The sequence below is a fragment of the Ciconia boyciana genome, chromosome 16 (assembly GCF_034638445.1).
Source record: "Ciconia boyciana chromosome 16, ASM3463844v1, whole genome shotgun sequence".
Classification (NCBI taxonomy): domain Eukaryota; kingdom Metazoa; phylum Chordata; class Aves; order Ciconiiformes; family Ciconiidae; genus Ciconia; species Ciconia boyciana.
Genome location: NC_132949.1, coordinates 584,972 through 608,709, shown reverse-complemented (window position 1 = coordinate 608,709; position 23,738 = coordinate 584,972). Strand labels below are relative to the sequence as shown.

Below are 23,738 nucleotides of genomic sequence, written 5' to 3'. Positions count from 1 at the left end.
CCAGCGGCGCAGGACCCGCGGGTGGGCGCAGCCGTGGGCCAGCGTGCCGCGGGCGCGGCGGGGGGAGCAGGCGAGGGGGCACGGGCGGCGGGCCGGGCTGGGCCGGGGGAGCCGGAAGGAGAGGAAATGCTTGGGCACAGACATAATCGCAGCCCTCCCCTGCAATTTACGGCTCCGCTCGGCGCGGGCCGGGCGCCAGGTCTGCGAGCCGGGGCCGCGCTCCCGTGCCGGCCCTCGGCGCCTTCCCCGCCCGCCGGCCCTGCCCCGCCGCCCGCCGGCCCTGCCCCGCCGCCCGCCGCCCCGCTGCCCGGCCCTGCCCGCCGCCGCCAGGCCCCGCCCGGGCGGAGGGGCGGCGGGTCCCGGGGCCGCGGGCGGCGGGCGGGGGCGGGCGGGATGCGCGGGGCTCGGCCGGGGGCGGGGGCGGCCGGTGCCCGCGGCGGGGGCCGGGCCGGGCCGGGCCGGGCCGGGGGCGGCGAGCGCGGCGCGGAGCCGCATCCTGCGGAGGGGCGGGAGCAGCCGGGCTGGCCCCGCGCCATGCAGAGGAGGAGCAGCAAATCCCCGGAGCACGTTAAAAAGCGAGGCTGAGCGGCAGCCGGGGAAGGAAGAAAACACCTCCCTAGAAGGAGCGGAGCAGCGGCCGCAGCAGCGCCCGCAACGCCGCGCAGGGGCCGCGGCTGCCGGACCCAAACTTTCCGGCGGCGGCTCGGCCGGGCCCGGCGGTGGATGCGGCTTTCTCGGCCGGGTCGCTGAGCCTGCAGCCCCGCCGCAAGATGCCCGCCGCGCTGCCCAGCCTGCTGGCCTGGCTGGCGGTGCTGCTGCTCGGCAGGGCCCGCCCGGCCGACGCCTGCAGCTGCTCGCCCATCCACCCGCAACAGGCCTTCTGCAACGCGGACGTAGGTGAGCGCCGCCCCCGCGCTTTGTCCCCGCGGGGCCCCGGAGCCCCGGCAGGAGCCCCGGCAGCCCCGGAGCCCCGGCCCGGCCTGGGCGAACTTCCCGGCGGGGGAAGGGGCGGAAAGTTGGCGCGGAGCGGCCGGGCTCGGCGGGCGGGCGGGGAGCGGGCGGGGAGCGGGCAGAGCCGCCGCGGGCCCCGGCACCTGCCCGCAGCCCCGCGCGGGTGCGGGCTCCGCGCCCCGGCCGGCCCGGGGGTGTGTCGGCGGGAGCAGATGCGCGGCCGGGCGCGGTCCGTCTGTCCGGCCGGCCGGGGAGCGTCCGTCCCTCCCCGCGCGTCTCGCCGGCGCGGGGGGACCCTCGCGGCCGCGCCCGGCATCGCCCCCCGGGGCGTCCCCGCACGATGCGAGGAGCCGCCGGAGCGCGGCTCTGCCCCCGCCGCGGGGCCGGGGCCGGGGCCGGGGCCGGGGCCGGGGCAGGCCGGGCTCCCCGCCGCGCAGCCCCGGTGACACGGGTGAGCCCGGCCGCTCCCAGCTTCGGTTAAACCGCGGTGGTACGTGGCAGCGCGGGGAGCTGACGGCCCCGGGGGAGGCCAGGGCCCTCCGAGCGCGGCCGGCACCGGCCTGGAGCGCGGAGCCAGCACCCGGCCCGGCAGAGCCAGCCGCGCCGGGCTCGGTCACCTCCCGTCTGTTCCTTATTTCCAGGCATTTCCTCTCCCCCGTCCCACTTTGTTCGGCTTGGATGCTGCTGAAAGGGAGGGCTTGGCAGCGCCGGGATCTGGATTCCTCTTTCTATGAATAATGCCCTTATTAAATTTTAACATATTAAACAAACAGACCAGCCCCAGTTCCTGACGCTCCCCTTTGCAGGGCCATTCCCCGGCTCAGCTGGAGAGGTGACATTCCCAAACACTTAGGCAGCCCCAACCTCTGGACGGCCCTGCCCTGTCCCCTGCTCCTGAGCCGGGATGCTCCTGACGGATTCCCAGGCTCCCCTCACCCCGTCCAGACCCCGCTCCCAGCGGTTCTCCTCCACGGGGGCAACTCCCGCAGCATCGGGCTGCTGCCCCGCGTGCCCCGGCTCTGCCTGGCCTTGCTGCTCGGCACAGCGTGCCGCGAAGCATGTTGGGGACAGGGAGGTTTCTAGACAAAATGGAGCACTGAATTTTTGGAGCTGCTGCTCGAGCCGGTGCCTCTGGACCGCGGAATCCCCCGTGCCCGCTCTGGCAGTGGGGCTGCGGCTTCCCGTCACACTCTCATCGGGCTCAGCTTTCCGGGGCACTCGTGACTCACTGCCGTCCCGGGGTGCTGGCTCAGCCGTGACTCAGCTGCTGAGTCACCGTCTGTCTCAGCGGCCCCGGCCGTCTCAGCCGTCCCCTGGGAGGCTGCAGCGTGGCCGGGCAGTGGTCGCCTGCGGCTCGGGCTGCCCCGCTGCCCTCGGCAGGTGCCTGTCCTGCGGGCGCCCAGAGCCCGTCCTGCTGAGGCAGCCTCCTCCCGGGCTGTGCTGCCTGCAGCCCCGGCTCCGCCTGGCTCCCAGCCCGAGTGCCCTGCGCGGCTCGTCTGGATGGGTCTCGTCTTGTCTGAGCCCGGGTGGGGACAGTGCTGCGCTCGGGGGAGCAGGGTTCATCCTGGGATGAGCTCCCCAGCCTTCTCTTCCCACACAACACGGATCCGTCTCCTGCAGCCTGTGATCTCTGGCCTTCTTGCTGCTTCTCGTCTTCCCCTTGGATGCTCTCTGGAGCTGGGAGGCTCCTCAGCCCGCTCCGTCCCTGCAGGCGCGCGGAGCCTGGGGAGAGCTTGGGGCGCTGGGTGCTGCCGGGACCTTCCCTGGCTGCTGCGGATGGAGCGGCCCGTGTCCAGGCTGGGCCCTCGATGGAGATGTGGTGGTGGCGGCTGATGCCCTGCGGTGCTGGGTGCACCTGGGGTGGCCGATGAGCCCCAAGGCTCGTGCTCAGCCCTAGGTAGGGGGGAGCTGGGTGAGTGCGGTGTAAGATCCTGGCCCCTGTGGGGCTGGGATCCCTGCTCCGTAGCATGGGGAGTGCCTGCCATGTCCGTCTGTGCCTCCCCACGGCCCCTCTGCTCTCTCTCGTGCCCCTGCAGCCGGCTCTCTCCTGGAGCGGGGCCACAGCAGCTGGAGCCCGGGGCTCTGTTTCCAGGTGGCACAGGGGGAGGCGGATGCGACTCTGCCTCGGGCATGGGGTGCCGGAGGGGGTGGGGGTCACAGAGGGGCTGGCAGTCATGTCGCTGGAGCTGGTGACTTGGAACAAGTGACCTGGCCGGCCTGCACTTGCACGTCCTGGCCCATGAGACGGGCAGCAGTTTTCTGCAGGGCCCAGGGCCTCAGGGCTGCCCCATTCCTCCCCGGGCCGTGCCCAGGCAGTGGAGGCCGATGGCTGCTCTCTGCCTGCTGGGGGTTTGCTCTGCTGGGGCCGCTCAGCTGCGGGAGATGCTCGGCGGCCAGGTGGGGACGTGGCCGGGCCGGGGGCCGCAGACCCGGCTTCTGCTTCACCTCTTCTGGAGCAGCGTGGGGATGTGGGGGGGGAGGGAAGTGATGCTGAGCCCTTCTGGGCATGGCCGTGGCTTTGGCCTTGTGTGGCTGTGCCGGCTCCAGGAGGGGTCGATGGGGCAGCGGAGAGCGGGGGCTCGGTGTGCCGCCTGGGACGGGAGCCACCTTGGACGCGGCCCCCGGCAGCATCGCACCGATCCCAGTTGTCCCAGCGCTCGGCTCCTCGGGACGGGGTGCAGGGAGCACGGAGGCAGGGGAGGAACGGCGGGGGCTGCCAGCAGCCGGCAGAGACGAGGCCGAGGAGAGGGTTTGGGGAGAGGGGTGGGAGCAGGCCCTGCTGAGGGCTGCCGGGGGGACCGCGGCTGCCCGGCAGGCCCTGCCGAGCCCCGGCGGGGTAGGGGAGCTGCTGGTCCCTGGTGCCGCCCCGCCAAGCTCCGGCAGTCGGAGCCTTTCCCGTGCGGCTGGCGCGGAGGGGCCGTGGGCTGACTGCTGGGGCTGCCGCTGATTGGGCCCCATCCCGCTCCCGTCAGAGGGCCGGGATGACGCACGCGGCCATGGCAGCGCGTAACCCGCGGCTCCCGCGCAGGCCGGTGGGCGAGCGGGGCCTGGCGCCCAGGGGCTGCCTCCCCCCTCCCCGTGGGTGCTGCCACGCGCCCGGGGAGCCCCCATGGCCTCCGCCGCTTCTCCCCGCGGGGCTGCCGTGCTCGGCTCCGCGTCCCTCCAGTCTCCGCATCCCCAAAACCGCCCTGCCGCTGTGCCGGGGTGGGGGTGTCCTGCCCCGCTGCCCCCGCAGCTGCCGGGGTGCGGGCAGGCATTGGGGGCTGGCTGCTGCCTTCGTGCCAGGCAGGGCTGGGGCCGAGTCCCTCCCAGGGGCGGTTTGCCGGCTCTCCATCTCCGCCGGCCTCAAGCGGGGCTGGAGTGACCCCGGGGCTGCCCCCGCTGCGGGGACGGGTGCCCGGGCTGGCGGGGCCGGGCGGGCAGTGCCGGCACTGGCAGCCGGCCCCTTCGCGCAGCCGGCTCCCAGCAGCCCCGGAGAAGGGAGCTTTGTTCCCTGGCCGCTCAGCCCGGCAGCGGCCCCCGCGGTCTGTGGGCACCGGCGCTTCCCGGGCAGCCGCGGGCGGGTGCTGGCGGGGCCGCACAGTGGGGTCTGGGATGGGATGGCGGAGGAAGGGGTGGCAATTTGGCACGGCTCTGGCCAGGAGGGGGGCCCGGGGCCGAGGCTCCCCCCTCTGCCCGTGGGGCACAGGCAGGCAGGCGCTTTTCCGCAGCTCCCCCGAGCTGGGGCGGGCCACGGCAGGATCCACCCTGGCTGCAGGGCAGCACCCACACAGCTTCTCCTCTTGGTGGGCCTCACCAGCGCAGGTCACCACTTCCAAGCCCCCTTTCCTCCTTCCCCAGGGAGAGCCTGGGGCTTCCGCATCTCCCCACAGGGTCTCGCAGCACCTCCCCGCTGGCTGCCCACAGCGGCTCCTGCTGCGATGGCAACCGTCCACAGCAGGAACCCCCGGCTCAGCGGTCAGAAACACGGGGCGCAGCCCCTGAGCTGGGGCAGCTGCGCGGCGGGGTCCAGGGAGGACAGCATCCCACCGGCTGGCAAGCCCAGGGAGACCTCCCGGTGGGTTTGTGGCGCTGGGCGACTCTGTTTGCCCCCAGCTTTGCTCCTGGAGCTGCACCGCAGCCCCAGCGTGTCCCAGTTGGTCGCGTGCTCATGGCACAGCCGGGAGGAGCGGTGCAGGGTCGGCTGGGCCCTGGCGTGGGGCCCTTCCTTGTGGCACCGCTGTCCGCTGTGGCGTGGGGATGCTCCGCTGCGGGACGCCCCGGACGCCTCGGCCCCAGGCAGCCGCGGCCGGTCAGGGTGGGGAGTCACCACCTCCTGCCAGCTCCCACGGACCCCCACCGCTCTGCAGCCGGGGGGAGATGCCCCTCTCCCTGCCTGCCCTTGTGCCTGTTCCCGCATCCCACCGTGGACAGGAGGACGGGGCAGTGAGGGGCAGCGCTGGGAGGCAGCAGGCGGCCGTGGGCTGTGCCGAGGCAGCTGCAGCGAGGTGTGGGGGGGTTGTCGAAAGCCCCTGGAACTGGCACCAGGCCTGAGTCCCCCGAGGCAGCGGGCGCAGGGGGGCAGCCCCACTCAGCAGGCATGGTCCGGGGGGCTCCGGAGGTCCCGGCTGCAAGCGCGGCCCTGCTCATGCAGCAGCTTCTGTGCAGAGTTAAAGCAAACGCTGGCGTTTCTCCCAGTGCAGAGGCAGGAAATGGGCAGCCGGCAGCCTCGGCACGGGGGTGAAGCCCCCTGCCCTGCCAGGGCGGTGGGACCGACCCCGGTGGCAGAGGGCAGCGAGGGGACCTGCTGCCTCGCAGGGGTCTGCCCCTGGAGGGGTCCAGGGTCCTCATTACGGGGTGGCCACAGTTTGTAGCCCTGGGAGCCAGCACAGGGTTGTCACCGGTGGGGCTCCTGCCCCGCCGGGAGGGGGTGGCCCCACGGTGCATCTTCTGGCCGCGGCTTGTCCTGCCTGGGGAAGGAGCGTTTCCAGCATTGCCCTGGTCGGACTCAGTCATCCAGTGCCAGCGGTGTGCTGCGCCTGCCGTGCGCCCAGGGAGCCGGGAGAGCCTCAGCTCAGCCCCACGGAGGGTCTGGGCTCCCGTGGCTGGTGGCTGTCCAGGCCGGCGGCAGGAGTGGTGGGTGACGCGGCTGACGGGGACATTGGCATTTGGGGAGGTCCGACTGCCGGTCTCTGAGGACCCGGGGGTTTCCTCCGTCCCTCAGCCCTGCCTCCTTGTCCCGGGGATCTCAGCCGGGGTCTCCTCCGGGGCTCCCCTCCACGATGCCTGCGGCTCACCCTCCTCACCGCTCCGGTTCCTGGCTGGCGCAGAGCAGCTTGGCTGCGCTGCTGGGGTCTTGGCGGGGAAAGCGCAGCACAGCCGTCCCCTCCACAAAGCCGCACTGTTCAGAACAAATCCGCCTAGAATTGGGCTGCATTTTTGTCAAGTGATTCATCAGCACGTGAATGGAAAAGGCTGGAGCCCACTGAACCAGTAACCGTTCCCCACGCCTGGAGCCACAGGGCCGGAGTCGGCGCGCGGCTCTCCAGCTCGGTTGCACCCAAGTTACGCCGCAGACGCGTGTGCAGCAGCGAAGGGCCTGGCACGCGGGAGGACGCGGCAGCCGCTGGGTCGGGGGGCGAGGGGCGGCCCACGCCTGCAGTGACCCAGGCGCGCCGCTGGCAGAGGAGCGGGCGCAGGCGCTGGCAGCGGGCAGGGACCGAGCCGGTGCTTGCCAAGCAGAGCTCCTCCAGCCTGGGTCAGGACCGGGGCGGGGGCCTGCGCCGAGGGGCTCGCCCTGCCGCAGGCAAGAAGCGGGGGGTTGAGATGCTGCCTGTGCTGCCAGTGTGCCCAGGCAGCCCGGCCCTTTGCCGGGGAGGGGAGCACAGCCGGGAAAGCCCTCGGTGCAGCCTCGGTACTGGCGGGCGTTGCATCCGCCTGCCCCGCACCGAGCGACTGCCCGCATTGACGGGGGGCGGCTGTTTTGGGGAGTCTCTTCCCCGACCCCTGCTCTGGCCACCCCGGTGCTGATGGCCACTCTCTCCTTTCCAGAGTAAACTCAGCTGGCACTTACCGGTACCCACGTGGGGCCGTGCCCCCCTGACCTTCAGCTTAAATAGCCCATCCGCATGCCCCGCGCCCCGCGGTATTTATAGAGCACGGTCAGATTCCCTCTCCTTGCCGTGCCAGGCGAAAGAAGGCAAGCGCGACTCTGCCAGGCTGGCAGGCACCCCCGGCTGCTCCCACCCCAGCACCCTTTGGTGGAGGACACGAGTCGTGTCCCCAGCTTGGCTGGCGCTTGCCCTCCCGCCACCCCGGCCGAAGCGCGGCTCCCCATTCCCTACCCTGCAGCACGCACGCGGAGCGGGGCTGGCAGGGCACCGGGGTGCCCCCGAGGAAGAGGGAGCTGGCATCCCCCGCGATGGCGGTCCCCTAGCAGAGCCGGGAGCCTGACAAGCCACTGCCCTGCAGCCGGGCCCCCTCTCTGGCTGTGAGGGTGCTGAGCAGGAGCTGCGGCTTTGGGGCTGCCGCTGCCCCCTGTGCCGTCAGCGTCCCCGGCGTCCCTGGTGCTGCCTAGGGCTGGCCAGGAGCTCCCGTCCCCACACCGGCGGAGGGGACCAGGCAGGGCAGGGAGACGCAGGTCTCGGCGCAGGGACCCAGGCCCCGCACGCCTGAGTGGCTGCATCCACCGCACGCAGCTGTGACCTGCGCAGCGCGGCACCGAACTAGGTGCCGTGTCCCAAGCCGGTGAGTAAGGGTGAGCTGGCTGCCTGCTGCCTGCCTGCCTGCCCTGCCCGCCCTGCAGGTCACTGCCACGTGCCGAGCGCTCACATGCCGGTTTGTGTGTCCCCGGGCTGTGCTGGCAGCGTGACCGCAGGGACCCTTCCATGGCAGAGCCGTCCCCGCATCGCTGTCCCTGGGCTCCGGGGCGCTGTGGCCTCGCCAGCCCTGGGGCACCCAACCTTGTCCCTTGGCACCGGGTGCTGGGAACGCCCCGGGGCTGCGCAGAGCTGGGAGGGCTCTTGCCTTTGGCCGGGCTGCTCGGGGCTGCCGGCTGGGGAGCTTGCTGCCTCCCCTCACTGGGTCGTGTTTTTCCACTGCCCTGGCCCTCGGCGTCCCCAGGTTATTTTTGCAGGCAGCGAGGGCAGGAAGTGACACCCTGCGGCCCCCGGCCCCGGGAGGATGCGGTTTCTGTGCCTGCACGGCGTGAGGCTCCGCGCGCAGTAGCTGAGGTCTGGCAGGGAGCCGGCAGCCGGAGCATTGCCCCGTGGCAGCTGGGACCCCTCCATGGTGGGAAGGGGACCCCACGCTCTGGCTGCGGGGCACGAAGGCAGCCTGGCCCCAGGACCCCCCCGCTCCTCCGGTGTGGGGGTGCGAAGGGGCCAGCGGGGGCCTGGTGGGGCTGGGGACCCCAGCACGAGCTGCCTGTGCGGGCACTTGGTGGGCAACACTGGCGCCTGTGCTGGCCGCGGTGAGCAGCCGGGACGGTGCTGCGAGGACGCGGCTCCCGCCTCCCTCTGCGCCCAGAGGTGACCCTCCAAATAGCTCCCTCTGCCCTTTTCTCCTCCAGCCGTGCCAGGCCACGCGGGCACTTGGCTGGGGCCCTCGTCAGAGACTGGTTTAATTAATGACAGTGGGACAAATACCGCGGTGCTCCCAGGACGCTGCTGGGCAGGTTTTAGCTGTCCCGGTGCCATCTGGGTGATGGGCAGGAGCCCGGGCAGGGCCAGCCTGCGCCCACGAATCCGGCAGGGGCTGGGCAGAGACGGAGCCAGCGGTGGCCAAGGGCGACCAGTCCGGCACGGCTGGTGGCGGTGGGGCCAGGCAATCCTGGGGCGACCTTTCCTTGTCACCCCCCGTGAGGGTGCTGCTGCAACGCTGCCCGTCGCCGTCCCACGCGTGCCAGAGCCCCATCCCTTTGGGGCAGCGCGTGACAGCCAGCTCTGCGGGCAGCGGGGTGTCTGCGGGGAGGGCAGTGGGGTTCGCTGTGGGCAGCACGGGCAGCGGCCCCGTGCGAGGGTGGGAGCCCCTGTGGGATGGGGGGGCTGAGCGGGACCGTCCTGCCGGGGCAGCACCGCGTGGCGCTGGCGGCACCGCCGGTCCCCAGCCACCCCTGCTGACCTCAACACCTCTCCATTGCAGTGATCCGAGCAAAGGCCGTCTCTGCGAAAGAGGTGGATTCGGGGAATGATATATACGGGAATCCGATCAAACGAATCCAGTATGAAATCAAGCAGATCAAGGTAACGGGGCACACGGGGGCAGGAGAGTGGGGGGACCGGGGCAGCCTCCGTGCCGGCGGCTCACTCCCGCCCCTTCTCCCCAGATGTTTAAGGGCCCTGACAAGGACATAGAGTTCATCTACACGGCTCCATCCACCGCCGTGTGCGGCCGGCTGCTGGACACCGGCGGGAAGAAGGAGTATCTCATCGCAGGTGGGTGGCCGCGAGGGAGGGCTCTCGGGGGACGTTGTGTGCCACCCGAGACGCCCGTGACACATGTGCCCGCTCCCCGGGCACGGGGCCCTCACCTCCTCCTCCTGCTCCCACCAGCAGCCCTCGGTGCACCCCCCCGGCTGCGTCCTGGCCGTGCTCGGCAGCCCCGGGCTGTGGCAGGGGCAGCTGGGGGACGAGCCTCTGCTTCCTGGGGTTCACCGGGGGCCGTGCACGGTGGGAGGGGACAGACTGCAGCGGTCCCCAGCCCCCCAGGCCGGGCTGAGCCCCCGGCACCCCCAGTCGATGTCGGGTGCCTGGGGGGACCCTCTGAGCAGCCCGTCCGGCCTCTCCCCAGGCAAGTCAGAGGGCAACGGCAAGATGCACATCACGCTCTGCGACTTGGTCTCCACCTGGGACTCGCTGAGCCCAACCCAGAAGAAGAGCCTAAACCAGCGGTACCAGATGGGCTGCGAGTGCAAGGTGAGCGGCCGGGCTGGCCCCGAGCACGGGCTGCGCCCCGCTCCCCGTGGCAGCGGGGTCTGCAGCCCCGAGGCAGGCGTGGGCGCTGCGGTGAGATGCTCTTCCCCGTCCTTGAAGGGTGACGCTGTGCAGGGGGCACAGCACGCGGCTGGGGATGGGGAAGGGCGGCCGAGCCTCCGGTGCTCCAGCTGGGAACCGAGGCCGGCCCTGGGACCCGCACCCAGGGGTTCCCTCAGTCCCCCCGCATCGGGGCCGCATCCCCGCCGTGCCCCCCCAGGGACGGGGCAGCCTGGCACCCCTGGTCCGGAGCTGGACCACCAGCCCCAGCCGCCCCGTGCTGCTTCTTCCCACCCCCCTCCCGCCCCGGCGTTCCCCCCTCGGGGTGGTTGGTGACGGTCTCTGTTGTGCGCAGATCTTGCGCTGCCTCTCCATCCCCTGCTTCGTCTCCTCCTCGGACGAGTGTCTCTGGACAGACTGGGCGATGGAGAAGAACAACGTGGATGGGCGGCAGGCGAAGCACTATGCTTGCATCAAGAGGAGCGACGGCTCGTGCGCCTGGTACCGCGGCATGGCCCCCCCCAAGCAAGAGTTTCTCGACATCGAGGACCCCTAAGCCAAACGAGCGCATTCCAGTAGCCAGTAGAAAAAACCTGCGAGATGTTAGACTGGTCCACGCTGATATCAATTCCTGGAGACAGCATGAAAATCTGCTCGGCCGTGGGCGTCCCCGGGCTGCGGCGGCTGCCACGCGCGTGCAGGGGGCAGGGACGGGGACCCGCTCTGTCGCAGGCATCTGGCAGCCCGTGGCTGCGCTGGGCACTCCCACGCTTGCAGCGGGGCTGAGCGGGGTGCGGGGGCACCCCCCTGCCAGGGCCACGTCCCTGCGCGGCCACGCTCAGCCCTGGCGCCCCGGCAGCTGTGAAGGAATCGAACCCTCGCGAGTGGCGGGAGCTGCCCGTCTGTGTAGCAGGTCTACCAGTGCCCCTGCCACGGGGGAGCAGCCCCAGCAGCTCTCGCCAGGCAGCCCTCCCCCCCTCCAGCACCAGGGACCCCGCTGTCCCCCTCTCCACCCACCACCCGTCCCTCCCTTCAAGGGTGCAGGAAGGGTACAGCCCTCCAGGCAGAGGCTCCGGGGGGGCTTTACCGTGCGGCAGAGCCCCCGGCTGTGTGCGAGGGGCTACGGGCCTTTTGCGGGGCCGGACGGCTCCCGCGCAGGTGCCTTGTCCCAAAAACCTGGAGGGGCACGTTAGCATGGCTGGTGTGACCCCCCCCGCACGCACCCGGGCGCTGCTGCCCCTCTCTCCACATCCTCCTCACCCCACGGGGATACGGAGGTGGGCGTGGGGTTCACCGCCTTCCCCAGCATCGCGGGGGGGGGGGTCCGTTCCCACTGCAACCTCCTGCACGAGCGGAAAGCTGCTGCCAGGCCCTTCTGCACTGGACGGGCTCAGCCCCGCCAGCCTCGGCAGGCAGGCAGCAGGGCTCGGCAGGGAGCTCCCCCTCGGCAGGGCACCAGAGGCAGGAGCTCCAGCGGCGTGGGTGCAGGGCGTCCATCATCGCCTCGCGCAGCTGTTTGCCGAGCCGCGCCGCGGCCTTCGGCAGCGCTGCGGCATTGCGGCCGGTCGAGCGCGGCCGCAGGAAAACCCGTCCCCTCCGGTGAACCCTCCCGCGCACCTCGGGCCCCGCTTTCTCTGAGCCATTCCCACGTTGCAGCGGCGCTGGCGTGTGCCGCGGAGCTGCCCGTCCGTGACGTGGGCAGCACCGACACGTGCGCCGGCCGCCCCTTACCGCAGCTTTGGGAGCGTGCCGGGAATAATCCCCGCAGGCCTGCTCCGGGGGCGTTTTCATGCTGTGCGTCCCTGTAAGGTTTAAGATGTCGTACTGGACCAGTCTGGGCAATTTCAACATATTAAAGAGAAAAATTAAAAAGAAAGAAAAAGAAAAAAAAACCCCCAACCTCTAATCAATCCCATATACGACTCCCGTTCGCTTACTGTATGGTTATATCATATGTGCCATTTACTCCTGTCTCTGCTGGTAGTCTGTCTTTGAGTGTAATACTGCCACTGTTTTGCCACCGGCTGTATGGTCCCTGTGCTGTAATTTCTCTCTCCTCGTCAGGCGCTGCAGTCGCCCCGGTTTCGTGCGGGGTCCCTGCACCGGGAGCTCCCGGGCAGGGCAGAGCGGCGGCGGGGGCCGCTCCTCCGGCTCGGCCCTGCGGCGGCTCAGCCGAGGAGAGGAGGGATCCCGCTGGCGTGAGCTCGGGCCCGCGGGGCCGCCGCGCTCCCGGCCGGAGGGAGCCGGAGGGGAACGAACGAGGCGGCGAGGGGAGGAGCTGCCGCGGGGCCGCTGTCAGAGCCCTCCCGGCAGCGCTGGCCGCCGCGGGGGCCGGGGCCGGGGCCGGGGCCGGGGCCCGGAGCGGGGCCGCCCTGCCCCGCCCCGCCGCGCGCCTGCGCACAATGAACGCGTCACAGCCCCAACCGGCCACGCGCCGGCAGGGCCCGCCCCCTCGCCGTTGCAGCCGGCGCGCAAGCGCGGCTCCGCCCCCAGCCCGCCTCGGGACGCGGAGCGCGGCGGGCGGCAGTGGGCCGGGCCGCGAGAGCGCGTCCGCAGCAGCGGGCGGGGCCGGGGCTGTCCCCGCCCCGTCAGGGCCAGCGCGGAAGGAGCTCGTGCCGGCGGCGGGCGGCCCCTGCTTTGAGGCGGCGACACGTGCGCGCGGCGGCGGAGACCCGGATGGTGAGTGCGGCCGGGCCGGGCCGGGCCGGGCCGGGGCCTGCGCGCCGCTCCGCGCCGCTCCGCTCCGCGCCTCCCTGCCCTCCCCTGCCCTGGCCGCGGGGCGGGCCGCGGGGCGGGCGCGGCGGAGCGCCGGTACCGGGCGGGCCGCACGTGGCGGCGGGCGGACCGGGGCAGCGCGGCGGCGGCGGCGCTCAAGGTCGGGGGCGGGAGGGCGCGGTGGCCCGTAGCGGCGGCGGGCGGGGACCCGCTGGGGCCTCCGGGGTGCGAGCGGCGGCGGCGGGGCCGGGCCGGCGGCGGGCCTAGGCCGCGGCCTGTTGCCCCGGCAACGCGCGGCCCCGCAGCGGGAGCGGAGCGGGCCGGGCCGGCGCCCCCGCTGAAGCGGCCGCCCCCGCCCCGCAGCCGGGGCCGCCGGGCCCCGCCATGCCGATCGTGGAGAAGCTGAAGGAGGCGCTGAAGCCGGGCCGGCGGGAGGCGGGCGAGGATGGGGAGCTGGGCCGGCTGCTGGCCGCCTCGGCCAAGAAGGTGCTGCTGCAGAAGATCGAGTTCGAGCCCGCCAGCCGCGGCTTCTCCGGCCAGCTGGAGCTGCTGCGGGGCAAGTACGTGCTGCTCAACCCCCGGGCCGAGGCCGCCGGCCGCCACCGCGGCCCCGAGGAGGGGCCGCCCGGCAAGCAGGGTAGGTGGAGAGGGCGAGGGGGGCCCTCCCCGCGCTCCGCGCCCCCGCGGCTCACCGCCCCTCTCCCCGCAGGCAGCGGCCGTGGCCCGGGGGGCCTGGGGGACGGGGTCCCCGTGCCCCAGAAGGTGCTTTTCCCCGAGGAGCGCCTCTCCATGAAGTGGGAGCGGATCTACCGGATCGGCGCCGGGCTGCACAACCTGGGGAACACTTGCTTCCTCAACTCCACGGTGCAGTGCCTGACCTACACGCCGCCGCTCGCCAACTACCTGCTCTCCAAGGAGCACGGCCGCACCTGTGAGTGGGGAGGCCCGGCTCGGTGGGCGGCAGGGCCGGGGTGGCCGCGCCGGCAGCGGGGAGCGCCTGCCTGTCCTGCTCCCAGTGCTGCGCTCAGCACCTCTGCACGTGGCTCTGGCGAGGGGTGTGCGGGTGTCGGGATGTGCCTTCTCTGCTCCCTCCTGCCCGTTTCTCCGTCGAGGGGTCATTCCTGCGTACGGCTCGCTCTTCCTGGTCACAGCAGCGTTCCCGAGCTCTGTATCCTTGTGTCTGGGGAGGTTTTGTCTCCGCTGGGCGTAGCCAGGACTAAGATGGGCCCAACGGGGTCTGCCGACTTCCTGGGGGCTGAGCTGGGGTCCCAAACAGCCCCTGCCTGCGGGGACTGCGTGAGGGCAGGGCAGAAGGCTGCGTGCAGGCAGCCTGCGTGCAGGTGCTGTTTACGGGTGGCTTTGAAAGAGAGTCCGGTGGGCACTGCTCCGAGCTGCGACCAAGGGGAGCACGCGGGGCTCACAGCCCCGTCCATAGGACTCCGGTGGGATCTGCCTCTCGGGGCTGACCTGTGGGCTCCTCCAGCGAGTACCTGTGACCTGTTTTCCATCCACGCGGATGCTGTCTCTTCTGGGGGGGTTGCAGTGGCTGGTGCTGTGACTGCGCCAGCCGGGGTGGTGTGTGCTGGTCCCTGTGTACCTGGGATGCCCCAGAGCTGTACCGTAGCACAGAGCTTGTAGGAAAAACTGAGCGTGGCTGAGCTGTGCTGGACCAGAGATCCCCCGTCCCCTGTACTGCCTCCATCTCTCCTGGGTTTGTCCCCAACGTCCTGTCTTCTCCTCTTCTGCTCCAGGTCACCGAGGAGGCTTTTGCATGATGTGCATTATGCAGAACCACATGATCCAGGCTTTTGCCAACAGCGGCAACGCAATAAAGCCAGTGTCCTTCATCCGAGACCTCAAGAGTAAGGATGGCTGCCCTCCCCTCCCGTAGCCGTGTAGGAGAGCGGTGACTAATGCGGGAGCAGAACCTTTGAGATCGGGGCAGGTCTTGGCAGACGGCTCTTCTGAGATGAATCACTGAGCCTGCCGGGGGCTGGTGACTTTATGGGCTGCGTAGGGCTTCCCCCTTGGCCGGCATGCGTCTGACGTCTGGTTTGGGTTGAGGGGGCTCAAACCCCGGAGTCCCTGCCCCGAGGGAGGGAGAGCCTACGTCTGATGCAGCATGTTCTGGGCCTGATTCCTCCCTCTCCTGCAGAGATCGCCCAGCACATCCGCTTCGGCAACCAGGAGGATGCGCACGAGTTCCTGCGTTACACCATTGATGCCATGCAGAAGGCCTGCCTGAATGGCTGTACCAAGTATGTGGGGCCTCTGCTGTCCCCTCGCTGCTCTTCTCTGCTGTCCCCTCGCTGCTCTTCTCTGCTGTCCCCTCGCTGCTCTTCTCTGCTGTCCCCTCGCTGCTCTTCTCTGCTGTCCCCTCGCTGCTCTTCTCTGCTGTCCCCTCGCTGCTCTTCTCTGCTGTCCCCTCGCTGCTCTTCTCTGCTGTCCCCTCGCTGCTCTTCTCTGCTGTCCCCTCGCTGCTCCCCTGCGCCCACGGGAGGGGGCTGTGGGGTGAACATGTCCCATGGGCCAGACTTGTAGAGGGAGGTACTGGCTCTAGGGCCTTGGGTGGATGGCCCAACTCTCCGCCTCTCTGTGACACAGCTCTGGGCTGTTGTCTGCCTTCTCCCTTCTCCTGACACCTCCGCCCCAGCATAGTCCTGGGGATTTGGTCCTGTCCCCAAATCCTGAGGCTGCTATGGGTTTGGATCCTGTCCCACTTGCCAAGGAATCCAGGCATGCTTGCTAGTTCAGCCCCAGCTCTGTGGCTGTGGGTGAGCAGCTTTCCCCTGGGCCCTCCATCCCAGGCAGCCTGCGTTGCCTCTGTCTGCAGTGCCCAGCTCTGAGCTCCAGCCAGGAGTTTCTGCTCCTTCTAGAGGAAGGTGCGTGTCGGAGCCTGGTGCCACCCCTCGAGCTGCAGCACGGGGACAGCAGACTGGCAGAGGCTGCGCCTTCCCTCTGCTCCCGGAGCGCTGCAGCCCGTCCGCTGGCCAGAGCGCACAGGGGAGCTGTCCTGAGGACACAGCGGTGGCCGCGGGGGTGGCCGTTGCGGAGGGGTGGTGTGAGATCCGGTGCTGCTGTCTCTAGGTTGGATCGCCAGACCCAGGCCACGACGCTGGTTCACCAGATCTTTGGCGGTTACCTGCGGTCCCGTGGTGAGTGCTGGCTGCCAGGTCCTCGGCCTGTGACTCTCAGGGCTGCCGTTTCCCTGAGAGCCCTGCAGTAAAAATCTTTTGGGAAAATTGCTAAGCATGTGTAAATTACCCAGAGCTGCAGTTGGTCAGTCTTGCGGCATCTGTGGGTCGTGACCCCTGCTGTGGCGATGGAAAAAGCTGTTGGCTGTGGGTCCTCAGCTCATTGCCACCAGCAAAGGAACCCGTGTTGCCAGCTACCCAGCAACACTTGCTGTCCCCGCACATAGGGGAATTGCCAGCCTTCTTCCTTGCCAGGCTGTGAATGCCGGTGCTGACATCCCAGAGCCCAAACCCGGAGAGGAGGAATACTGCAGCTGCCTGCGCTGTGCTGGGGGGGTGGCAGGGGCTGGTGTTGTGCCAGGGTGCTTTCTTATTGCTTTCTCATTTCTTTCTCATTGCTTTCTTTTGCAGTGAAGTGCTCGGTGTGCAAGAGCGTCTCGGACACCTATGACCCTTACCTGGACCTGGCGCTGGAGATCAGGGTACTGCGGCAGGGTCGGGGATGCGGAGGAGCTCTGCTCTCGCAAGGGATGTTCCTGCAACTGCACCATTACTGCTCTCAAGGCTCCTTAACCTGCCAGCGTCAAGGCATGGCGCAGGCAAGGGGGAAGCAGCTTCTGTTGTTGCGCTGCCTTCTCTGCCTGGCAGAGCAGTGCCCGTTGCCGGAGTGTGAGCCACAGCTCCTCTGTTGAGGGTCCGTGGTGTTGGGGGACAGTGCAGCCATCCTTCGCGGCATGCTGGCCAGTGCCTACCTGGTGGCAGGCTCACGGGTTTGGTGTAGTCTGTGGCCCTGTGCTCATGCTCTGTGTTATTTCTCGGGGCCAGCGTCTCGGCAGGGAGCCGGGCTGTTGCGTGGACAGGGCACTCGTGGCCTGACTTCTCCTCTGTCCTTGCAGCAAGCCGCAAACATAGTGCGGGCGCTGGAGCTGTTTGTGAAGTCAGACGTGCTGGGCGGGGAGAATGCCTACATGTGTGCCAAGTGAGTGTGTGGGGCTGCGGGTGGGAAGGGGCTCACGGGTGTGCTGGTGGGAAGCAGGTGGAAAGCCTGCCGCAATACGGGAGGGCTTCTCTACCTGCTCCACGGCTAAACCGTAAGGTGTGTGGCCATGGAAGCCTGCGATGAAGCCTGCCACCAAGCCTCAGCTCCCTCCTCTCGTGAGGAAGACCTGGGCCAGCCGATGTGGCCGTGAGCAGGTGCCCTGGAGCGGTGCCTGGTGTCGGCCAGGTCATTTCTGTGGGGTTTGCGGCTTGGTCAGGGCTGGCAACCATCTGGGTGGTGGAACAGCTTGAATAGCTCGAGCTCTTCCTGTGCAGATGCAAGAAGAAAGTGCCGGCCACCAAACGTTTCACCATCCACCGAGCCTCCAATGTTCTCACGCTCTCACTGAAGCGCTTTGCCAACTTCGGTGGAGGCAAAATCACAAAGGTGAGTGCTCGGCAATCCAGAGCTGGGGCTGTCTCCCGGCGCGAGGCCCTGCTGCCCAGAGCAGGGTGGGAGGTGCTCCCGTGCGCGGTGTGAGCTCTGCCGCAGTCCTGCAGCCCTTCCCCAGCTGTGCGGTGCGGTGGGAGTTTGGCTCATCCTGGCATCTTTCTCACCGTGACCTCAGCCTGGGGAGAGCGGGTCCCCCTCCCTCGAGGGATGGGACTCGTAGGACAGCTGAGCTGCTCTCGCTCTAGCAAGAAAGCCGTCTGCTGTGCAGGCTCCTGAGACATCCTCTCTCCGCAGGACGTGGGGTACCCTGAGTTCTTGAACATCCGCCCTTACATGTCTCAGAACAACGGGGATCCTGTCATGTACGGACTCTACGCAGTGCTGGTGCACTCTGGGTACAGCTGCCACGCAGGGCACTACTACTGCTACGTGAAGGTGAGCCCGGGGCGCGCTTTGGCGCGCCCTCTGGGCTGGGGGCTGGCGGGTGCTCGTGGGTCCCTGTAGTGCACAGAAAGGAGGGTGCTCAGCAGATGTGTGTGGTGTGGAGCACTGGATGGGGGGTACAGGCTGTGTTCTGTGGCAGGAAGCGTGGAGGTCAGCTCTCACGGAGTCCCCTTGTCTGCCCTGGGCTGCCTGTGGGGTTTGGGGAGAGGAGCTCTGCCAATGGACGCTGTTCCTGCTGCTCTTCAGGCCAGAAGGGTCGCCGGACACAGCCCGACCCTGTTCTCTTCTCCTTCCGCAGGCCAGCAATGGGCAGTGGTATCAAATGAACGACGACCTGGTCCGCTCCAGCAACATCAAAGTGGTCCTCAACCAGCAGGCCTACGTGCTGTTCTACCTGAGGTGAGAGCACCCTGTGCCTCCGGCCCCTCTGCCCCCTGCTCTCAGCACTGGGGACAGGGCTGATAGCACTGGGGTGGGAAGGAGCTTGGCCCCAGTAGCCCCAATGCTGCGTGCACGTACTGGCTCGGAGGAGGGTGGCAGGGAGAGGTCCAGCCCCTTGTCATGGTTGTGCTGTAGATCAAGAGCACCTCACCTCCCCGGAGCTTCTGGCTCCTGTTTCTTGTGTGCATCTCTGACGAGAGTGTTCCAGTCGCTCAAACTCTCGCAGTTAACACTTGCGCTTCTGTCTTCACCAGAATCCCCAGCCCCAGGAAGAGCTCGGAGGGGCCCGTTGTCAAAGCTGCCTCCAGCCTGCCTGGCCGCACCGGCGGCATCTCCGATCCGGTCAAGAAAACCGTGACCAATGGGCCCTTGTCTTCACCGCTGATGGGCCGGGTGAGTCCTGAAGGCTGCTCTTGGCCAGTGCTTCTGGGAGCTGCTGCCCCTCTGCCTGCTCTGCGAGGGCGGGTGGGCTGCGGCTTCGCAGGGAGGCAGGCGCAGTGCTCCGAGTGGGCAGGCGTGGGGGAGGACGGTTTGCAGGAGGGATCTTGCTGGGCCAAGGCTTCTTGTGTGGGCCTGGAGAGGGACGGGGAGGGCAGTATCGCTCTGTGTCCTTGGCTCCTTGAATTCTCTCCTTGCTGAACGTCTCTCTCTCTCGTCTAGAGACCAGACGTGCTGCTGGGGAAGAAGCTGCCGGGGCCGGAGGAGGTTGGAGTCCCTGTGGCCCGCAGCACGTTCGGGACGGGGCCGAAGCTGCCGAACGGAACTGCTCCGCCAAAGCTGCCCGCTGGGTCCCCATCACCCAAACTGCCCCTCAAAGCCACCCACACGGCCACAGCGCTGCCTGATGATACAGCCCAGAGGCCCAAGAAGCCGCTCTCCTTCCCGCAACCGCCTCCCGCATCCAGAGCAGTTCAGGGCTTCTGCGACACCAGCAATGCAAGCGGGGCCAAAGCGGAGCTGCCCCGGCAGAGCTCCTGGGAGAGCAAGCAGCCACCTACCTCACCCAAGCTGCTGCTGGAGCCCAGCCCCAGCCAGGAGCCCGGGGGCAGTGGGGAGAACGCCGGGACCCTGGAGAGGGACTCCTGCGGCAGCAGCGCTGCCAGCCCGGCGCACGGCGCAGCAGGGAAGCTGACCAAAGTGTCCCAGAAGGCCAAGAGCGGAACCAGCAGCTTCTGCACCTCTCAGGAAACGGACTGTGGCACAGACCTCCCTGCTGGCCCCGGCGCCGAGCCGGCTGCCCCCGAAGACTCCAAGCCGGCAAAATTGAAGTCCTCCCTGTTGGCCAGCGCTGCTCTGGAGCTGAGCAGTACCATGTCACCGCCACCGGCCAAGAAGCTGGCACTCTCCGCCAAAAAGGTGAGTCTGAGCTTCTGCCCGCAGACTTCAGTAGGTGCCTTGCGCCTTCGGAACTGGGGCTTGTGTTGGGGGCAAGCGTAGAGCTAATGCTGGCTATCTGCTAAGCTGGAGGCGGGCAGGGAGAGCCCCTCAGCCCCAGGGCTGTAGCGGTTGCTCTCCCTCTGGGTCGGGGTGTGGGGCCAGGCCCCCACTGTTGTTCGCATCCCTGAGTGATGCAGGAGAAACGGCTCCTGCCTTCTTGCTCAGGATGGAGGGGTGGCTGTGCCAGTCCCCGCAGTGGCCTTGCCAGCCTTCTCGGGGCAGCGTGTCCCCTGGGGTGGGTGGGAGCAGGTGACACCGCAGCTGGAGGGCTGCGGAGTTGCCTCCTCCCCGGGCGGTGGCGTGGGACCGGCCCTCTGGGTGCCGCTGTGCAGCCAGGGCTCAGGATGGAGCGCTGGGGTTTCTGTTCTTTAAATTTCCTTCCTTCCTTTTTTCCTTTGTGCTTCTAACTGAAAACACTTCTGATTCTTCTTCTACCACCCCCCACTTCCCTCCCCCCGTCTGTGTCTGTTCCCCTCCCCTTTCTCTGGGCTCCCCTTTTTATTTTCTCCTCTTGGCTCACGGAAACCTCTTTTCTTTAGACCACCAAGTTTTTATTTATGTCAATAACTGCAGGGCAGCACCCCGCGGAAGGCGAGCGGAAGTGACCGCCACGCACAACTTCACCCACAATTTGCTGACCACACCTACCCCACGAACACCACCCACCCCGAGTCCACTCCCTGGCCTTTTGGCAAGTCGAGGTAAGCCATGCCAGTCGCTCCCAGGCTCCTGCACGGCAGCAAGGCCAGTAGCAGCCTTGGGGTACTCCACGAGGCAACTGTCTGGCATGGCAGCTGGCTTGGGGGGGGCGATTTTGTCAGCCGGCTCTCCTGTTCTGGGCTAGCAGGGCTTGCTGCAGGTCTCCCTTGTAACCTTTGCCATCGACACGTGCTGCAGCAACACTCACTCTTTCCTAATCCCCCGTGGGACGGCACGTGCCCTGCGCGTGGCTGGCACTGGGCAGTTGCGGAGCCACTGTGTGCGCTTGCAGCTGCTGCTCTGAGAGCAGGGTCCGATTCGGATTTTGTGGCTGAGATGGCAGCGGTTGGGTGCTGTGCTCGTGCACCTCAGGGTGGGTAGGAAGAGAGGGGCTCCTGCTCCTGACCTGCCTTTCAGATCACGTCAGCCTCTTTTCCTGTCCTTCAGGCTGTCCTCATCTGCTCTCAAACTGCCAAATCCTGAAAAGCCTGCCTTCAGCTTCATCCTCAACTCAGCCCCTCAGCTCCCAGCCTCCCCTCTGACCAACGGTTCCACTGCCCACCCTTCGCACCACCTTCCTCCCTGCAGCAGGGAGAAGAGGCCCAGCCAGGTCCCCCCTGGTTCCTCCAAAAAGAAGCAGCGGAAGCAACATCACGGAGCAGACAGCAGCCCTCGTGCTGTGGCCGTGAAGGGCAAGGATGAAGTCTCCAGCCCCCCCCGGAAGAAGAAGAATCTTGCTCAGGAGGGCTCGGTGCCCCTCGCAGGGAAGGAGGCGGCAGGCAAGGGTCCCAGCAGCGGCAGGGAGGCGGCAGGCTGTCAGGACCTGGAGAGCAGGCCTAAGCAGCAAGCGTCAGACCCCAGTATTTACCTGGACACGGAGCCCATCTCCCCCATCAAGAAGAAGAAGAAAAAGAGGAGAATGGAGGAGACAGAAGAGCACTGCTCTGGGATGCTGTCCTCGGGCAGGTGAGGGGCTGGCGAGCACACGAGAGCCCTGTGCACCTCTGCTCTGCCTGAAGTCAGGCTCCCTGGGCTGTGGGCAGGGGTGTCTCATCTTTCTGTGGGTGGGATGAGCCTTGCCGAAGCGCTGGCTTGCTGCGGGTGGTTCACCCTTCCCCGAGTGCAGCGCTGGGGTGCGGGTGTGCAGGGGAGCTCAAACTCTCCCCCCTCTGGTCTGGCCAGTGTGAGCTGACCCCTGCTGCCTTCCCCAGCTCTAGGAGGGCTGAGACCGAGCCCTGGAGGACAAAGCAGCGGCGGAGTGCGGAGGCTGGGGCTGGAGAGAGCGAGCACCGCAAGCGTAAGCGGAGGGAAAGCCTCAGCAGCCCAGCCGTGGAGCGGCCAGCTGCCAATGGCATTGATACCGCAGATGGTGCCCCAGGTATGACCGCATGCCTCCACCCTGCCTGGGGCCTGGCAGGGGGAGAGCTGGCTGCTTGTCTGCCCACACAGCCCCTCAGAGCACTGGTGTCCATCCCCGGGGCTTGCTGGTCCCCCCAGCTGCCTGGGGGTGCCTGTCGCCCCGTCCTCGGCTGACCTGCCCGCAGGCCTGTGCCGCTCACGCAGGAGAGCTGCCCAGCTGTACTCTGGATGAGGGTGTGCTCCTCTCCAGACTCGTGGGGACGGGCCCCTCGAGGGGTGAAGATTTACCCCCAATTCCTCCCTGCCCAGGACATGCCCTAGTGTGCCCAAACACCCTGCACTATCGGGACCTTGTTTGTCCCGACCAGTGTCTCCTGGGGCGAGATCTGCCTGAGATGGAGCGGCACAGGAGCTCCCTCTGCTCCCTCCGGCTTGTCCTCAGCCCTCCTGTTTCCGCAGCGGCAGCGTGTGCCTGGGACAGCCAGGCTGGCGACGGATACAGGCGCTGCCCAGCTGCCCTGAGCCCCCAGCCCGGCCATGGGGCTGGCACAGCACCTGGGAGCCAGGAGGAGTCCAGCGTGGTGGAGGAGCTGCTCAGGAACTCCTTGGACAAGGCTTATGGCAAACAAGGTACTCCCTGCTCACCTGGGTGGGTGAACAGCTACGCGGCTTCCCTGCCTCGAGCCCTGGGCGTGGACAGAGCCCTCTGTGCTCTGCCGGGGCCTGGGCTCCCCCCAGCACCAGCGCAGGTGGCTGCAGGGGCTCCGGGAGCTGGGCAGAGGCACCTGGCTGAGGGGCTGTTGTGCTGGAGTGAGGGGCTCCAGCTGTTGGCCTGGGGTGGGGGCCCTGCGCAGGCGGGTGCAGCGGAGCACGGCGCGGTGCTCCCTGCTGACCGTGCTGCTCCGCAGTCTTGACCTGGGAGGGCGAGATCTCGGCCGTCAGCCAGGATGCCATTCGCGACGCTGCGTGGGCCCGGAGCGAGACTGTCATCGATGAGTGGGACGAGGAGTTTGACAGAGGGAAGGTGGGTGCTGGCCCCATCCTGGGCTGGGGCGGGTGGGGGGTGGCAGGGGACACCGCACGCTGACTCCAAGAGCCTTCCTGCCTCTGCACAGGTAAAGAAGATTAAAAAACTGAAGCGGGAGCGGAGGAGACACTTCAATCCTTTCCAGCAGCTGCAGAGCAAGCGCAACTTCTGGTCAGTGACGCACCCTGCCAAGGTGGCCAGCCTGAGCTATCGGCTCTGAGGTGAGTGAGCCCGGGGGCAGGGGAGGGGGCGGCTGCCTGGCGCGGTGCTAACGCCGCTCCTTTCCTCCCAGGTGGAGATCCGCGTCCCCCAGCCGGCAAATGGAGCAGTCTTGGGTCAAGGACCGGCAGGGGAGCGTTGTCCTGGGAGCTGCTGGTGGACCCTGCTGCAAAGGGCAGGGGACGCTGGCCCTGTGTGTCTCCAGGGCCCCAGCCCTGGGGGTCAGGCCGTGCTTGGTGTCCCCTGCTGTCCCCTTCTGGGAGCTGCTGTCCCTGCAAGCCCTGGGGTCCCTGTGGGCTGGGGGTGCTTCCCTCTGCTCTCCAGCTGAGGTGGAGCCTCTTGAGCTCTGACCTGCTCTGGGGTGGGGGGATGCCTGCTCCCCCGCCTTGTCCGGGCTCTTCTGCCAGCTCCTCTGTGCCTCTGCCTGGGGCTGGAGCAGCCCCTTCTCCCCCCCCAGCCTGGCGTTAAGGCTCGGGGGGGGACTCCTGGAAAGTGCCTGCAGCTCATCCCTGCTGCTCTGAGTTCACGGGCCGCCCACCAGCCCCGTGGCGGGGGGACGGGGGACGGACACGCCGCCCCGCGCTGCAGCGCTGGGAGCACTGGGGCTGCTGTTCGTCTCCTGGGCGAGGCCCGGGGATGCCCCAGCCCCTCTTGCCCTTCTCCTAAACCCCCTGCCCGCACCGGGCTGCGCACCCCCACCCCCGCCACCCCCTGTGCGAGTCGCAGTGGAACCGTTGGCCCCACCCCGGGCAGGGCCCCGCTCCCCTCCGGCCCCGCGCTGGGCGCGGGAGGCGGCGGCGGGGTCCCCGCGGGGACGGGGCGCTGCCGCCGGGACCGCGGGCAATAAACTCGTGGTGTTTGTGAACGGG

General features: G+C 68.7%; 2 protein-coding genes across 3 annotated transcripts; both read left to right on the top strand.

The window, feature by feature from the left end:
• Nucleotides 1-551: 551 nt before the first annotated feature.
• On the top strand, nt 552-11,925 carry TIMP2 (TIMP metallopeptidase inhibitor 2). Its single transcript, XM_072880975.1, has 5 exons — nt 552-897; nt 9,073-9,173; nt 9,257-9,365; nt 9,721-9,845; nt 10,258-11,925. Exons 1-5 carry the CDS (start codon nt 771-773, stop codon nt 10,456-10,458), a joined length of 663 nt encoding a protein of 220 aa, XP_072737076.1. The 5' UTR covers nt 552-770; the 3' UTR covers nt 10,459-11,925.
• A 539-nt stretch (nt 11,926-12,464) lies between these two features.
• Nucleotides 12,465-23,734, top strand: USP36 (ubiquitin specific peptidase 36). Of its 2 annotated transcripts, XM_072880737.1 has the most exons (20): nt 12,465-12,581; nt 12,981-13,254; nt 13,327-13,548; nt 14,369-14,479; nt 14,773-14,875; nt 15,705-15,772; nt 16,223-16,293; nt 16,708-16,790; nt 17,126-17,237; nt 17,538-17,678; nt 17,986-18,086; nt 18,383-18,521; nt 18,789-19,484; nt 20,139-20,266; nt 20,712-21,230; nt 21,476-21,642; nt 22,083-22,253; nt 22,532-22,647; nt 22,739-22,871; nt 22,943-23,734. In XM_072880737.1, the coding sequence occupies exons 1-19, from the start codon at nt 12,579-12,581 to the stop codon at nt 22,868-22,870; spliced, it is 3,357 nt and encodes a 1,118-aa protein (XP_072736838.1). In that variant the 5' UTR covers nt 12,465-12,578; the 3' UTR covers nt 22,871; nt 22,943-23,734. The 2 variants fall into 2 exon arrangements, with proteins under 2 accessions (XP_072736838.1, XP_072736840.1); XM_072880739.1 differs by lacking the exon at nt 12,981-13,254 and having other exon boundaries at nt 12,476-12,581.
• The last annotated feature ends 4 nt before the right edge of the window (nt 23,735-23,738 follow it).

Bases quoted from the DNA above. Each gene is read 5' to 3' on its own strand.
- TIMP2 (XM_072880975.1), top strand. From the start codon at position 771: ATGCCCGCCGCGCTGCCCAGCCTGCTGGCCTGGCTGGCGGTGCTGCTG. The intron at 898-9,072 runs GTGAGCGCCGCC...TCTCCATTGCAG, and splicing joins CTTCTGCAACGCGGACGTAG to TGATCCGAGCAAAGGCCGTC. The intron at 9,846-10,257 runs GTGAGCGGCCGG...TGTTGTGCGCAG, and splicing joins AGATGGGCTGCGAGTGCAAG to ATCTTGCGCTGCCTCTCCAT.
- USP36 (XM_072880737.1), top strand. The intron at 15,773-16,222 runs GTGAGTGCTGGC...TTTCTTTTGCAG, and splicing joins CGGTTACCTGCGGTCCCGTG to TGAAGTGCTCGGTGTGCAAG. The intron at 17,679-17,985 runs GTGAGCCCGGGG...CTCCTTCCGCAG, and splicing joins ACTACTACTGCTACGTGAAG to GCCAGCAATGGGCAGTGGTA.